The sequence below is a fragment of the Chiloscyllium punctatum genome, chromosome 26, assembly GCF_047496795.1.
Source record: "Chiloscyllium punctatum isolate Juve2018m chromosome 26, sChiPun1.3, whole genome shotgun sequence".
Taxonomy (NCBI): domain Eukaryota; kingdom Metazoa; phylum Chordata; class Chondrichthyes; order Orectolobiformes; family Hemiscylliidae; genus Chiloscyllium; species Chiloscyllium punctatum.
In genome coordinates, this window is record NC_092764.1 from 22,505,890 (window position 1) to 22,522,513 (window position 16,624).

General features: G+C 40.4%; 1 protein-coding gene across 1 annotated transcript in view; it reads right to left on the minus strand.

Moving 5' to 3' along the window:
• Positions 1 to 16,624, minus strand: part of LOC140496327 (calcium-transporting ATPase type 2C member 2-like) — an 88,559-nt gene that overhangs the window by 23,568 nt on the left and 48,367 nt on the right. Inside the window, exons 11-17 of the mRNA XM_072595938.1 lie at positions 11,277 to 11,343; positions 7,877 to 8,001; positions 7,403 to 7,500; positions 3,510 to 3,611; positions 2,204 to 2,293; positions 1,254 to 1,355; positions 996 to 1,152 (exon numbers count right to left, since the gene is read on the minus strand). Coding sequence (XP_072452039.1) covers positions 996 to 1,152; positions 1,254 to 1,355; positions 2,204 to 2,293; positions 3,510 to 3,611; positions 7,403 to 7,500; positions 7,877 to 8,001; positions 11,277 to 11,343 — 741 coding nt within the window. The remainder of the gene's footprint in view (positions 1 to 995; positions 1,153 to 1,253; positions 1,356 to 2,203; positions 2,294 to 3,509; positions 3,612 to 7,402; positions 7,501 to 7,876; positions 8,002 to 11,276; positions 11,344 to 16,624) is intronic.

A 16,624-nucleotide genomic window follows, 5' to 3' on the forward strand; every position in this document is an offset into this window, starting at 1 on the left:
TACTGAATGCACAAAGGAGAACAAAGCTTTCGGGTTGTATTTAATGATGTGGGTGAGGTGTAGACAGGCAGTAGTTGGATTATTCCTGACTTTTCCATGCAATTACCCTCTTGCCCCAAATAATGAAGGCAATTGGAAACCAATCAACCAAACACAACTAATATTAGAAGGTGGCAGAGGGACTTCCTTCCCTCAGCGGGAGGAAATCCTGCCCTTCCGAAGTGCCACATAACCTGATTGGTCAGCAATTTGCAGTCCCAGCAGTGCCAGAATGTAGCAGTGGTCACAGCTGGAACTGCAGGCTGGCTTACGAGAAGGAAGAAGCCCACACCAAAGCAAATGGAGGTTATTGGGCTGGGATGGATTAGGCATCTTACTGCTGGAATTGGTTGAGTGTGAGGAGTTGGCGTAATACAGATAGGGACAAAGGAAAGGAGAGACAGAGGTGAGAAAGTTAAACCCAATCTGCAAATGATATTCCTTTTGAAGGTGCTGACCCCCAACCCTTCTACAGAGTCTATTTCCTTCCAGATCTTTTAAAAACACTTTTGAAAAACAAAACAAGCTGCCTAACCCCTGCTCAAGCTGACTGTATCATGTCATGGGCAGGAAAATACTGAGCTCTGATGAACTCTGAACAAGCTCAATGGACACTTTGTTCATTTACATACGAAGGGCAGTTTGCCAGTTTTGGCACCACCTCCACCTCCTTTAACTATTATCAGGATGAGCTCAGTGAGCCAACATATTTTACATGCCTCACTCCTGCCCTGCCTTAAGAAAACCTTAAGGTGGGGGCATATATTAACCTTTTGTACCAAGCAGAGCACCTCTGTGACAAAATGATCTGATACAACAATTATGATTAATATTCAATAGTTATCCATCTACCAGTAGTTATACATTATGATGAGGTAAAAAGATATCAAATACATGCAGGTTTTCACAAGACAATTAATTGTTTATGAAGTTTAAGACAGAACACAAGACCGTACCGCGCAGGCCCTCTGCTCCTAGTTTTGCTTGTTGTTGGATGTATATTGTCTTTTGTTGTGGTGTGAGGGGCACGGGCATACCGCCATTGCTATAATTGCTACAGTACTGAATAACTCCTTCATATGCACCCTTCATGAAGTACATTTCTTCAGTTTCCTTTAAATGGCACATATAATAAAAACTGTTAGTGCTGCCGTGGGAGACATAGACAAACCGCGGAAAATATCTTTCAAGTTCACAAACAAAACAATCCCTACCCGACTCTTGTGGACGCATCTAACAGCCATCCATTTCTGTTCTGAGCTAAATGGATATTCTTTCTTCCTTATATAGCTCTGCTTAACATGATCAAGGTCCATCTTCAATTCAGAATGCAAGACATTAGATTTTAAAGTGAAAGGGTTGATCTATAATTTAACCAAATGACTTCTTAATTTTCCTTCAGACCTTTGCACTGAATCAGATATACAGTTGAGTTCAAACTATATTTGCACAAAATCATTAAAGCAAATTTTATTAGGGTGGCCCTTCTTGAACACATGATTAATCACTTTTACTATTTTCTAATTAATCTCCTATTTTTTGATAACCTGTTCAACAGGAAGTTCCCTGCAATCCCATCATCCTATCAACAGCCTGAGAGAGGTGAAAAACCTGTGTCACAAGTATATAGCCAAGGAATGGAGAACATGTAATGAGGAAGGGAGAGATTGCAATGTAACTGGGATGATGCACTTCCTGGTCTAGACACAACAATGGAAGTGTGCTTGGCCTATGGATCTGGCCTTTTTCCTTTCTATATATTTGGCAGGTTACACAATGCAGCGGAAACCTTATTAAAATGAGTCCAAAAAACACAAGCGCAATCCATGAATGGAAGCACGTTGCTACCTTAAAGAGATGTCATCACTGGCCTCCTTCTTAAGAGGAGATTGCTTGAGTGTTTTACCCTATTTCAGTTCCACCACAATGATGAAAAGGTGGTTCATGACAATTTTTTATGTCACTGAGTTGAATAAATAATCCTAATGGGATTGCAGGAAAACATTAATCTCTTCAGGTGAATTTTAAAAATGCATCAGAAGTCCCCTCCTCTTGAAATTTTCAACTTTTTAAGGTAATTTAGCTGTAGTTTGATACAAACTTGTAGCTAATGTTTCAGTTATGATCTGCTTCAAATATCCAAATGTATTTTTTCAGTAATTACCTTCATTGCAAGAGCAATTAAGGCACCTTCTGTTGGTTGTCCCATTAATGTGTCTTCTCTGATGATAGCGTTATTGCATAAACATCCAGCCTACGAGCAAGCAAATTTTAAACATGAGGTCCCACCATTAATCCTTGTGGTACCTCACCAGTAACAAAATAACCCATTCATTCCCAAGTTGTTGCTTTCTGTTCCTGATTTTTCCTCTGTCCATGACAATGGATTACCTCTAACCACAGGAAACCTTATCTGGTGTCATGTTTTTATGTTTGGCATCTTATTAAATGCCCTTTTGAAAACCCACTGTTTTCTACACCTTCAGATCGTTCTAATAGATTTGCCAAGTTTTGGAGTCATTGATTGTTTTCATATTGCTCTTTATCAATATTAATTACGTTAAATTCTTCACTTTTATTAGACCCTAAGTTCCACATTGTTTGGGTCTTTTTTGGGTCTGTAGGTGGATTGGCCAAGGAGTCATAGAGTCATACAGCATGGAAACAGGCCCTTGGGCCCAATTTATCCATGCTGACCAGATTTCCTAAATCTGAACTTGTCCCATTTGCCTGTGTTTGGTCTACATCCCTCTACATCTTTCCTTTCCATATACCTGCCTTGTAATGTCCAGGAATGTGAAGGTTATGTCGATTAGCTGTGGTAAATGTGGGCACATGGTGATAGACGGGGTGATGGGTTTGGGTGGGATGCTGTTTAGAGGGTGGGGGGGTGTCAGTGTAGACTCAATGGGCTGAATGGCCCCTTTACCCAATGTAGGGATTATATGATGGAAAACAGACACAAAATATTTTGATTTTTACCCATTATAATTCTTCCTGTCTAATCCTCAAGGGGCCCAGATTTACTCTTGTCACTCTACTTCACTTTACACACTTATAAAGCACAGACTGCAATAGTTTCTTTACTTAGTTTTTGTTCCCTTCCATTCTATTTTATTCTTCTTGATTTTTATTTGACCATCCCTCAATAATTTTGGAACTTGTCCAGTTGTATGGTTACTACTGTATTAAGTGGTCCTCATTAATAATCTGTTTATTGATGCACAGTTCGGGTTCCACCAGAGCCACTTGACATGATCTCGTTATAGCTTTGCTCCAAAAATAGACAGAAGAGCTGAGTGTCAGAGACAACTGGAGATTGACTGTCCTTGATATCAAAGCAGAAACTATGGGAATAGCTTCCCCATACAGAGCAGCCATTCAAGAAGAACACCCAACACCACCACCTTTTCAAAGCCAATAAATACCAGTGACACCCACATTCAGAGAATGAATTAAAAATAACTCACTTCAACCAGTTTTCCTACAGACAGATTGGAGAATGCCTTTACTATTTCTCCACTAGATGACAGGTGTACATTACCATTTCCATTATATCCTGTACCAGTTACCTGCACCAAATGAAAATGCAATTTTAATTCACAAGCCCAAAATGTCAACAAATTAGATTTGGTCATTGTTCAAATGATTGTTTTTCAATCCACCAGCTAACTCGCTTTCAATAAGAGCTACTGAATACTTTTAGATAGTCTAAGAATGAGCCAATTAATGTCCTTTCTGGCTGAGCTGTCTGCAAGCAGCTCGTCTGAATGTGAACCAAATTCTTCAATTGACATAGGTCCACTACTTTAGCTTCCATTGCAAACTGGCCATTATAGATCTCTTGGATATAATACTGCAGTCAAAGCTATTGTACAACAAATATTCAAAGTATGTTTTTTAAAATGATCCAAGATTGCACATAAAAGTTGGCTAATCACCCTTTGCATAGTGACTTTGTTTTTGTCTGCTGCCTAATCTATGCTATCCCATTAGTAGACGCGGCTTATGGAAGGCTCCAGACTTTCATTGTGGGGGACCTTAACGGGTGATCTCAAACTGTTTTGACACAAGAAAGTGCATTTTCAGATTACACCATTTTTACTCTAGTGATGGAGAGGGATAAGTGTGTACTACAGGGCAAGAGTTATAGCTGGGGGCAGGGAAATTATGATGCGTTGAGGCATGACTTAGGATGTGTGGATTGGAAAAGTAGATTCCAAGGCAAGAGCGTAATTGATATGTGGAAATTGTTCAAGGAGCAACTATTGACTGTCCTTGATAAGTACGTACCTATCAGGCAGGGAGGAAAGGGTCGTCTGAGGGAGCCGTGGTTTAATAAGGAGTTGGAATCCCTTGTTAAATGGAAGAGGGCGGCCTTTGTAAAGATGAGGCGTGAAGGTTCAATAGGGGCGATTGAGAGTTATAAGGTAGCCCGGAAGGACCTGAAGAGAGAGCTAAGAGCAGCAAGGAGGGGATATGAAAGGTCCTTAGTTGGTAGGATTAGGGAAAACCCTAAGGCTTTCTATAGGTATGTTAGGAATAAAAGAATGACTAGGGAAGGAATAGGTCCAATCAAGGATAGTAATGGGAAGTTGCGTGTGGAGGCTGAAGAGATTGGGGAGGCGCTGAATGAATACTTTTCGTCAGTATTCACTCAGGAACAGGACATTGTTGTCGATATGAATACTGAGGCACGAATAAGTAGAATGGATGGCTTTGAGATATGTAGAGAAGAGGTGTTGGAAATTCTGGCAAGGGTGAAAATAGATAAGTCCCCTGGGCCTGATGGCATTTATCCTAGGATTCTCTGGGAAGCAAGGGAGGAGATTGCAGAGCCATTGGCCTTGATTTTTGTGTCCTCTTTGTCGACAGGAGTAGTGCCAGAGGACTGGAGGCTAGCAAACGTGGTTCCCTTGTTCAAGAAGGGGAGTAGGGATAATCCTAGTAACTATAGGCCAGTGAGTCTCACTTCTGTTGTGGGCAAAGTCTTAGAGAGAATTGTAAGGGATAGGATTTATGCACATCTGGATAAGAATGATGTGATCAAGGATAGTCAGCATGGTTTTGTGAAGGGCAGGTCGTGCCTCACAAACCTTATTGAATTCTTTGAGAAGGTGACTAAGGAGGTAGATGAGGGGAAAGTGGTAGATGTGGTATATATGGATTTTAGTAAGGCGTTTGATAAGGTCCCCCATGGTAGGCTACTGCAGAAAATACAGAGATATGGCATTGAGGGTGAGTTGGAGGTTTGGATTAGGAATTGGCTCTCTGGAAGAAGACAGAGGGTAGTAGTTGATGGCAAAGGTTCATCTTGGAGTGTCGTCACTAGCGGTGTTCCGCAAGGATCTGTTTTGGGACCATTGCTGTTTGTCATTTTTATAAATGACCTGGAGGAAGGGTTAGAAGGTTGGGTGAGCAAGTTTGCGGATGATACGAAAATCGGAGGAGTTGTAGACAGTGAGGAAGGATATGGCAGGTTACAGCGGGATATAGAGAAGCTGCAGAGCTGGGCAGAAAGGTGGCAAATGGAGTTCAATGTAGCTAAGTGTGAAGTGATTCACTTTGGTAAGAGTAATAAAAAGATGGATTACTGGGCTAATGGTAGACTACTTGGTAGTGTGGAAGAGCAGAGGGATCTTGGTGTCCATGTACACAGATCTCTGAAAGTTGCCACCCAGGTAAATAGTGCAGTGAAGAAGGCATATGGCGTACTGGCTTTTATTGGTAGAGGAATTGAGTTCCGGAGTCCTGAGGTCATGCTGCAGTTGTATAAGACTCTGGTGCGGCCGCATCTGGAATATTGTGTGCAGTTTTGGTCGCCATACTATAGGAAGGATGTGGAGGCACTGGAACGGGTGCAGAGGAAGTTTACCAGGATGTTGCCTGGTATGGTAGGAAGATCCTATGAGGAAAGGCTGAGGCACTTGGGGTTGTTTTCTTTGGAGAAAAGAAGGTTTAGGGGTGATTTGATAGAGGTGTACAAGATGATTAGGGGGTTAGATAGGGTTGACAGTGAGAACCTTTTTCCACGTATGGAGTCAGCTATTACAAGGGGGCATAGCTTTAAATTAAGGGGGGGTAGATATAGGACTGATGTTAGGGGTAGGTTCTTCACTCAGCGAGTCGTAAGTTCATGGAATGCCCTGCCAGTAGCAGTAGTGGACTCTCCCTCTTTATGGGTATTTAAGCGGGCATTGGATAGGTATATGGAGGATAGTGGGTTAGTGTAGGTTAGGTGGGCTTTGATCGGCGCAACATCGAGGGCCGAAGGGCCTGTACTGCGCTGTATTCTTCTTCTTCTATGAGTGGGTGGTAACATTCTGGACCAGTCAACAGCAAGGGTACTGGTGGAATTGAAAAGTTAATTGGAAGCATTTGCTCATCCTGAAAGAAGACAGCAGCTTCATGTTCCAAGAACCAATGCCATTCCTCTGAGGCGGCACCTCCAGCAATCCAAGTCATGAAACAAAGGACAGATTGCTATACTACTATGACACCCTGCAGGCCCTTTTGAACATTGATATCTACAATCAGAATGATAGAGATTCAGCTTGTATCACTTCAGTCTGAGCTTCCATTGCAGCACATTGACATTGAGTGGCTTCTGCATGACCTGTAGTTAAAGCTGAGACATTGTCCATCAAGTGCTGCATCATAGTTGGGTCCACAGTGAGGAAATGGAGTTGACCATCAGTTCCATGCTGAAAATGGACAGACTTTAATCTCTGCATTCACCCATATGGCTGGTGGTGCAATTGGTGGGATATGGCATTTAAGGATGTAACCAGTGATCTTGAGCACTAGTGTGAGACTACTAAACTTGTTCTCGTACTTCATCTAAGTCCTTGGCATTAGGTAGTGCTGTTGACTGTTACGGCTTCTGTGACTGATTGGCCTATCTGGTCCACTGCCTTTGCAATGTTTGTTCAAAGATTTCTGAGCTCCCTGTAAATAGAAAGCCTATCTCCTCCTCTCTACATTCTGTTTCTTGGCCTTGAAAGAACTTCGAGCATGCATGCCTGGCTATTTGCAGGTTAAACTCACTTTTACAGTGATTTCCAGGACTTGCTGTAGTCAAAATGCACCTCCATCCTTCTGAACTGCAGGCTGACTTTAAATAGTACAGTGCTGCTTTAAACTCATGCAGTACTGACTGCAGGTTGCAATTACATAAATGAGCAGACAGACCAGCAGTTTCAAACTGGAAGGGATGGGTTTGAGTTAATCATGCATTGCATCCCTTATGCCCATTAATAGGGGTTGGTTTAATTTGTCCTCCAAAATCTGGTAAATGGATAAATTGTGATGAAGAAACTAAAAGCCTTATCAGGTTGAGAGTGCAAGGAATGTCATTGCTCACCTCTGCATGTATTCCATCTGATGTAACCAATCGTGTTACAGTCATCTCGTTAGCTGTTAGGGTGCCAGTCTTATCAGAACAGATAACGTTACAGCAACCTAGAATTTAATAAGTGTAACTAGCAATTACATTTGCATTTTGCTAAAAATTATATTCGAGAATCAATTAAGAGGCTAACTTATTAAGACAGGATTCTATTTCTACTTTGGCCATTCATATACGAGAAAGTTTGAACAGGTCCAATTGAAAGAAAAATGGAAATTTAATTTACATTTTTTTCAACAATGCAAATATATTAAAGACATTTGCTCTTAAACTAACCGGCTCTGTTCCATCTTGCCTAATAATTCCTCCAAATGATAACTTTAGATGGGTGGAAAACAAATCAAATTATTCAAATAAAAATAGTCATGATATTAATTTTAAGCCGTGTGACTTAAAATTGGAGAAAATGAATTCATTTTGTTGACTTACCTAATGTTTCTACAACAGGGAGTTTCTTTATTATCACCTTCTTCTTTGACATTCTAATCACACCTAGTGCTAATGTTACCGTGACAACAATTGGTAGGCCTTCCGGAATAGCTGCAACGGCCAGGCTATTAATAAAAACAAGAAGCCATGTTACAGCCAAGACTGACTCTGCCCATACGCAAAGTACATACATGATATTATGATTATGCATTAACGGATAGCAAACAGAACCACAGAAAATGATGGAAACAAGGTGTAGTGATTTGAACAAGGTCAGCCAGGAAGGCCTCATAGAATATGAAATCCTTGATTGAGGCTGTTAACCTGGTCCAATCAGGGAGTCCTGGCTGACATATATAAACAGGAGTATAGGGAGGCAATGGCCTAGTGGTAATATTACTGGACTATTAATCCAGAGCCTCTGGTAATATTCTGGGGACGTGGGTTCAAATCCTATTTGAATTCAAGAAAATATTTGGAATTAAGAGTCTAATAATGACATTTAAGTATTGTCCATCTCAGTAACATCCTTTACTGAAGGAAACTGTCATCCTGACCTAGTCTAGCCTACATGTGAGCTGCAGTCAATGTGGTTGACTCTTAACTGCCCCCGGGCAAGTAGGGATGAATGATAAATACCAGCCCAACCAGTGATGCCCTCATCCTGTGAATGAATAAAAAGAACAGCATGGATTTGAATCAGTTCCAACCATCAGCTGAGGTTACTCTGAAAAGTCTGTTTAAAAGAAAAGAAATAAAAAGGAGTATCGGAGATTCTGTTCACTGCAGAAGTTGGCTCTGAGCTAGCTGGGTCAGTGTCATATATTTTGCAGATGTAAATAAAGGGTGGTGTTTTGGCGATGGCTTACCAACCTTTATGGAATTCACAAGGGAAAGCAATTTGACCAACAAGTCATCCACTCATGTTTTTGTTTGCACGATTTGGCAATACTAACTGGAGCTATGATTATTATATTTTTAATCATTCTTTGTTCATGGGATGAGGGCTAGGTTAGCATTTATTTCCCATCCCACAGTCAATAGTGAATCTCGGGTCACACATGTTGGCCAGGCCAGGTAAGGATGTCAGTTTCCCTCCCTAAAGGACATTAATGAACCAATTGGATTTTTACTCAACAATCAACTTTATGGTCATCAGCAGACTCTTAATTCCAGACTTTTTATCTGCCATGGTGAGACTTGAACTTGGGTTCCCCAGAACATCATCTGTGTCTTTGGATTAACAGCTCAGTGGTATTACCACTAAACATTTAGTTACTCTACAATTGTGAATATATGTCACCTTTTGGACACCTAATGTGGGGAGCAAGATTCTTTTCTCAAAATGATTCGGTAAGTAGATAGTGCTTTTATCATTTCAGCAGTTTTCATATCATGTTTCAACTCACAAACCACCATATTCATTAACTTCATTTTAATCGCTTTCAGAAGTGTGGATGATTTATTTGAAATTTAATGTCTCCTTCTCATAGAGTTTGTTTAAAAATACTCCTTTCAAAAAAAGGCGAATTAGAACTATTTTAACCTTCCCCCAATTTACTTTGTTGCACCTTGCATGTCTCCCACCAGTTATTTCCTTCTCGTGGTGTAACACCACATACATAATACAACACAACACTGAAACACTAGCACTCTTTCAAAATGGCAATTTCTATTTCTGCTGATACAACACTGCCTTTCTTCACTGCGGATATATTCCTACATATCCGTCATCTTTGTGAGGGGGGAAAGGTATAAAAGGGACCGAAGGGGCAACTTTTTCATGCAGAGGGTGATGCGTGTATGGAATGAGCTGCCAAAGGAAGTGGTGGAGGCTAGTATAATTACAACATTTAAAAGGCATCTGGATGGATATATGAATAGGAGAGGGTTCATAGGGATATGGGCCAAATGCTGGCAAATGGGACTGGATTAATTTAGAGTATCTAGTTGGCATGGGCGTAATAGATGGAAGGGTTTGTTTCCGTGCTATACATGTCTGTGACTCTATGGTTCTTTTATGTATTTATAATGAAACCTTAAATAGTCACATATTCCACATTCCACATGTAAGGCAAGGATATATCATCATCTTCCATGGAACTGAACATAAATTTTCATCCCTTCGGCTGTAGAAATTTCCAGCTGAGCCTTATTTGTGTTAAGTTGCTAGGTAACATTGGATAAAGAAAGTAACCTCAAGGTTCTGACCAGGGCACCTTTTCAGGAGACTTCAGGATCATGAATTTGACCTCTGACCAATTTGCAGCCATCTCACATCGAAGTTATTTGCAAAACCAGTGAAGCCAACAAAAAAACTCCTTGTTTTACTTTTAAATTACTTGAATCTCATCAAATGTAAAAAACACATTAAAAATGAGATTGATTTGTACCAAGTTTAAAAATATTGTTCTTGCAATCATGAACAAAACCTCTCCTGTCTGGATACAGTTACATTATTGTTGGAAAAAATAATGCAGACTGTGCCATATGGTATCTCCAACACAAAGAAAATGACACAGACCAATGATTTACAAAAATGGCTTTACAAACATACTGGAAATTAAAACCAGCTCCAATAATGCAGACACCATCATAAGCGAGAGGTGGAGCAGGTGGGAAAACTGTAAGGAAGAAGTGCATCTCAAGATATTTAAAACTAGATTAATGTAAACTCACCAAAAACTATTCAAATGAAAAGGAACCATAATAAAATAATTGCACCTTAAGGAATCATTCATTCATGAATTCAGCTGGGAAAGGTAGAAATTATAACCAACATCACATTCACAAAAAGAGGTCATTCAACAAGTAATATTAAACAAGAAAATGCAACAAGCACAGTCAACAAATAAAGCAATTATTTATAATTTGTAGTAATTCAGATACAAATAATGAAAACATCGCATGAGTTAAGGAGTGAATATTTTAAATCATTTTTGGTGGAGAATGAGGATTAAATAAACACACTTTACTTTCTTTGAAAAAATAGTTTAACATCTTACTTTCACTCATAATTTTTCCCCTTGCTCTGGTCCCATTCAACTGCCTGATGCCAATTAGCCTGCTCCACAACCTATCACTCAATCCTACCTGGTAATAATAATAATGAGTATTTTGTTCCGCAGCATAAGCGAAAAGCATCTATTTAGAAGCAAAATTATTACCAATAGATAAGCAGAATAAGAGCGAATTTCACTCATCTGTTTATCATAATGCTGTTTCTAAATAGGAATCTCTCTTTTTACTTAAGCAAATAAAGAACAACTATTTTTCCCATGTATAATACCCTGAAGCAGAAATTATTGAAGGCCAACAGGTTCATTCTCTGTTAATGACATATCATAATGGTCACTGCTATTCCATCACATGAAACTGAAAGAAACATTGATGTTCTTACCTAACTCCTATAGTAAACATGCCAAGGAGGTGCTTCCCTTGTGACCAACCAATCAGCATCATTAAACCTGTGGAAAACAAGGTTTGCAGTTACATGAAAGGTGTTGAAATGAATGAATTAAGACATTAGAGGTAAATGTCCAGGAGTCTTGTACCAGTCCATGGCTGCGAATTCATAGTGAAGTTACAGCAATGGAAGGAAGTAATCATAAAGGCCAAAGATGTGCAAGTTAGATGGATTGCTAAATTGCCCTTGAGTGTTCAGGAATATGCAGGCTATGTGGATTAGCCATGGGAAATGTGGGGGGTTATGGGGATGGGTAGGGGGCACGTTTGGTAGAATGTTTTTAGGAGGGATGGTGCAGACTCGAACTGCCTCCATCTGCACTGTAGATTCGATTAATTCATTCCCATTTGATTTATTTCCATTCACAATTTCACTATCAGCATAATTACATTTAACCAAAAATCAAAAAGTTAACAGATGTATTTCATTTGGGAAATTTGTGATTTGTCATCGCTTTTGGCCAAATTCAGAAAGCTTCTGAACAATTTTCAACAGGACTAGTCGATCTTCCATTTGAATACCTACATCACATGAGAAGATATGATGCTTTAATATGATAGGAATATTTCATTTCTGATGAACTTATGCCCGAAGCATCAATTCTCCTGCTCCTCGGATGCTGCCTGACCTGCTGTGCTTTTCCAGCACCACACTCTCGACTCTGATCTTCAGCATCTGCAGTCCTCACTTTCTACCAATGGTATATATTGAGATGTGACACTTCACAGGGAAGCTATAAATCAAAATAGGTCACTAAACCTCATAAGGAGATATTAAGGCAGGTAACTAAAAATTTGGTCAAAGACTTAGGTCTCAGGAACAATGTGAGGTAAAGAGTAAGGAAGATTTAGTTAGGAAATTCTAGTACTCAGCAACTTGACATTAATGGCGAGGTGAAAAATGTGTTGCTGGAAAAGCGCAGCAGTCAGGCAGCATCCAAGGAGCAGGAGAATCAACGTTTTGGGCATCAGCCCATCTTCAGGAATGAGGAAGGTGTGCCAAGCAGGCTAAGATAAAAGGTAGGGAGGATGGACTTGTGGGAGGGGCCATTAATGATGAAATGATTGAAATTAGGGACAATGTGGAGGCCAGAGTGAAAAGACCACCAAGATCTAGAAGGTCTATGGGGGCTGGAGCAGATTATCAAGATAAGGAAGGACAAGACCATGGAAGGATTTAACAAAGATCAGAAGCTTAAAATTTAAGTATTGCTTAACCAGGAACCAATATCAGTCAATGAGCACAAGCCAGATGGGTGGTTTAGTTTATGGCAGAGGGGATTGGGGGGTATGAAGTGGGAGGCTGTCCAAGAGCACACCAGAACAGTCCAGTCTGGACATGAGAAATTAATGGAGGAGTGTTTCAACAGCAGATGAGCTGAGTTGGGGATAGGTGATAGAGCAGAGTTAATGACATTACAGGGTCATACTGGAGGTGCATATATGTGCTGGCAAGTTCACCTCAGCATAAAATATGACACCAAGATTGCAAACATTCTGCTCTGCCCTGAGCAAGCGTGAGGTACAGGAAGTGAGAAGTCGGTAGCTGGGGACTGCAGCTTGTGGTGTGATGAAGACAAAGGCTTTGGTCTTCTGAATATGTATTTGAAAGAAATTTCTGCACATCCAGTCCTGTTGTCATAAATACATAAATATATTTTAATAAATCATACCGATAAGAAATAGTTAGAGGTCTATATATGCAATAGATAGATCTTTGGGGACTACAAAAGGCAACTGTTAGAAATAGGTTGACAATCCACTACATGTGATTTTCTGGTTGCAAATATATAGATAATAATGGAAGTAAGCAAGAGCAGCTCCACTCAACTGACTGATGATGAAGTACCAAGGTGTGATATGCATATTGTGTTAAAATAAAAGCTGGCTTCTGGAGAAGATTCTGAATTATAAATGTTTGGCTCCAAGTGAGAAAGATAACAGTAGAGATGAATTGTCTTTCTTCATATTTAAGCAACAGCTCGCCCTTTGGTGTATCAGTATGTATTATTCACTGTTCTAAGTAGATTTCAAATTTGCATCACTATCTGAGTAACAGGTATTATTGTTCATCGAGATCTACCATTTAATACATGGGGTGTAACTTCCCCCACTTTCAGTTAAAATGTTTTCTTCAGCAAGATTTGTGCTGAATGATCCACATGCTTGGACTGACTCCCCTCACACCACCTTCCACTCTTCACCTCATTAGTCATGTACCTGGGTTCATGGGTGACTCACAGGGACTGAAAGGCCCACCACTGCGGGCACCTTCTGTTGTACACAACTCCAACATCATGTTAGAATGGCAGCTGTACTTCATTTCAGATGCTACAAGCCAGGACTGACCCTCACACTATGATCGGAATCAGAAATAGAAATTGCTAGAAAAGCTCAGTAGGTCTGGCAGTATCTGTGGAGACAAATCAGAGTTAATGTTTCAGGTCCAGTGACCCTTCTTCAGAACTGATGGTAGCTCAGAAATTGTCAGGATATATGCGGAAGATAGGGTGGGGGCAGGGGGTAAGGACTAAATGATAGTTGGGGATAGAGCCCAAAGAGAGAGAGAATCACAGTAGGACAGAGAAAAGAATGGATAACCATTAACCTAGGAGAATGAATAGCGACTAATGGGGATTATCAGTGGCTAACAATGAGTTGTGTGTGATAGCATACCATGTGATTAAAAAGGTCTGGTGTGTGGGGGTTGGGGTAAGGACATGGAAGACGTTGTCTCAAGTCCTAAAATTGTTGAACTCGATATTGAGTCCAGAAGGCTGTAGAGTTCCCGAGTGGAAAATGAGGTGGTGTTCTTCCAGCTGAGCTGGAGTACTGCAGCAAGCCTGAGACAGAGATGTTGGCCAAGGAGCAAGATGGTATATTGAAGTAGCAGGCAACTGGAAGCTCAGGTTTTTTTAGTGGACAGAACATAGGTGTGTTGTGAAGCGGTCAGCCAGCCTATGCCTTGTTTCCCCAATGTACACTGGAATGTTCGAGCCTCTATAGTCAGTGTACCAGAGGCAAGGAAAGCTTATTCTATGCTTTGTCTTCACGGACGTGGAACTCTGGGTGAACGAAATGGTGGAAAGGAGGCTGCAGTTTTTGTAGACCTATCAAATACTTTCTGGAAATCTAAGGACTGCACATTCACCGGTTCCCCTTTTCCACAGCACGTTACCTTTTCAACTGGTCAAATGTGGTTTCACTTTTACAAAACATTGTCGACATAGCCTTGAACTTATCCAATTCCTGCTTTAGCATCTTTAATAATAGCTTCTAACATCTTCCCTCTAATAGATGTTAAGTTCACTAGCCTGTAGTTTCCGCTTTCTGTCCCTTTCTGTTTATGGACAAAAAAGTGACATTCACTATTTCCCGACCACATCAAGGTTGTTTTGGAAAATTAAAACCAATGCATCCTCTATCTCACTAGCTGCTTCCTTTCGGACACTATGTTGAAGTCCATCAGGATGTAAGGAGTTGTCTGCCTGCAACTCCAACGACTTATCCAGTACCATTTCCCTAGTGATTATGATTTTCCAGAGTTCATCCCTCGCTTCCATTTTCCGAATTATTGCTGCTTCTTCGAAGTTGTTTGTATCTTTACAGTGAAGACTGATACCCAATACTTGTTCAAATCATCTGTCATTTCCTTATTTTTCATTGTTAACTTTACAGTGTCATTCTATAAAGCACCAAAGCTTATTTGATTCAGTGTTTTTTTTCAACTTTTTACCTATTATTTATTTATCTATGCTATTTAACTTACGATCTGCCTGTATTGCTTGCAAGACAAAACTTTTCATTGTGCCTCAGTACATGTGACAATAAATTCAATTCAAAAAATTGATAAAAACTCTTATTGTGTGTTTTCAATGTGAACTGCCACTGTGCATGGAACCTACCAAGATTCATGGATTACAACTCTCACTACTGCAGGCATCATGTCCACTCACCAGCTCTTACCCACTTCATATTCCCAAAATGCTAGCATGCTCTCTGTACTTCGCACTCCATCACTGGGGACGCATCTTCTATTCATGCATCACCACTAACTGCCCTTCTATTCAAGAGGGATGGTGGGGCATGAGCACTCACATATACTGTCGTGAAGAAGCAGCTGCATGATAGGCAGAACAAGCATTCAGCAAACTGTAGTCACTGCAGATACATGTCAGAAATTTGCACTGTCTTGTTTAATGGTAGGAAGAAGAAGATTTGATGTAGCCCATTGGTGAGATTAGTTAGGACTTCAATGAGATGTACTGAATGGATATAAGGTAGTTGCCAATCAATGTTGAGGTTTTGAAGTTGCCACTTAAGACTTAAGGGATAAGAAGGAACGATCCAGAATATTTTTCTCAACATTGGGAATCTGATATTTTTCATTACCACTGTAATTTCCTATCTTCCCTGCCATCACTCACGGTATACCAGAATGAATTAAATTTTGCCCATGATTTCAAAATGTTCTTGATTTACAGCAAAATGTGCTCAGGGTGAAGGAAGCTATAATATCATGGTATGAAGACTACACCCAGATCATTTGATCTCCGAAAGCACTTCAAGTGAGCAGCTTGCAATTCTATGGCAAAATAGTTTTCCTGCAATTGTTTATGTGCTGGACAGTTGGAAAATCTAATAATTCTTCATCCCTGGCTCAGTGTGGGGTTATTGAAAAAACATTCAGAGAGATAACACAGTAAGGGTGTGAACATGGTAAGATGAATCATAAACGCATTCTGAAACCTAACTCACTATGATCACACTCAATTCTGGATTACTCACAGCATAGCTAGGGACATCTAAGTCTGCTCTCACCAGAAGGGTAAGCAAGTATGTGCTCCACTCTGCCACACTCATCCTCCAATCTTCTCAACTGCCAGCAATTTTCACCAGCTGCTCGTGCATTAGGCCTGACAGCTGGCCTGGCTACAAGAAAGCCCCAAGAAACAGAATAAAACAATTCTAACAGGAACCTGCTGTTAAATGCAATACAACTTTCCTGGTCACAGACAGATACCTCCCGCTGCGTCTTTGTAATTCCCGGACTCAACAGCCTGAAGTTTTGCATGGAACTATTTCTCTGAGAAAATGATGCTGCAAGCACAAAATCCTGCCTCTAAACATCTGTGCCATTTTCAAGGGACAGTAGGGGGAAGAATGCGGGCAACTCCTAATGTTCACATCAGACTTCATGGAAATCACTTTCTATATTAAAGTGCAGATGCTTTCAGCCAGATCTTATTTTCGCTAGTGGAATGTCCAAAACATGACATGTAT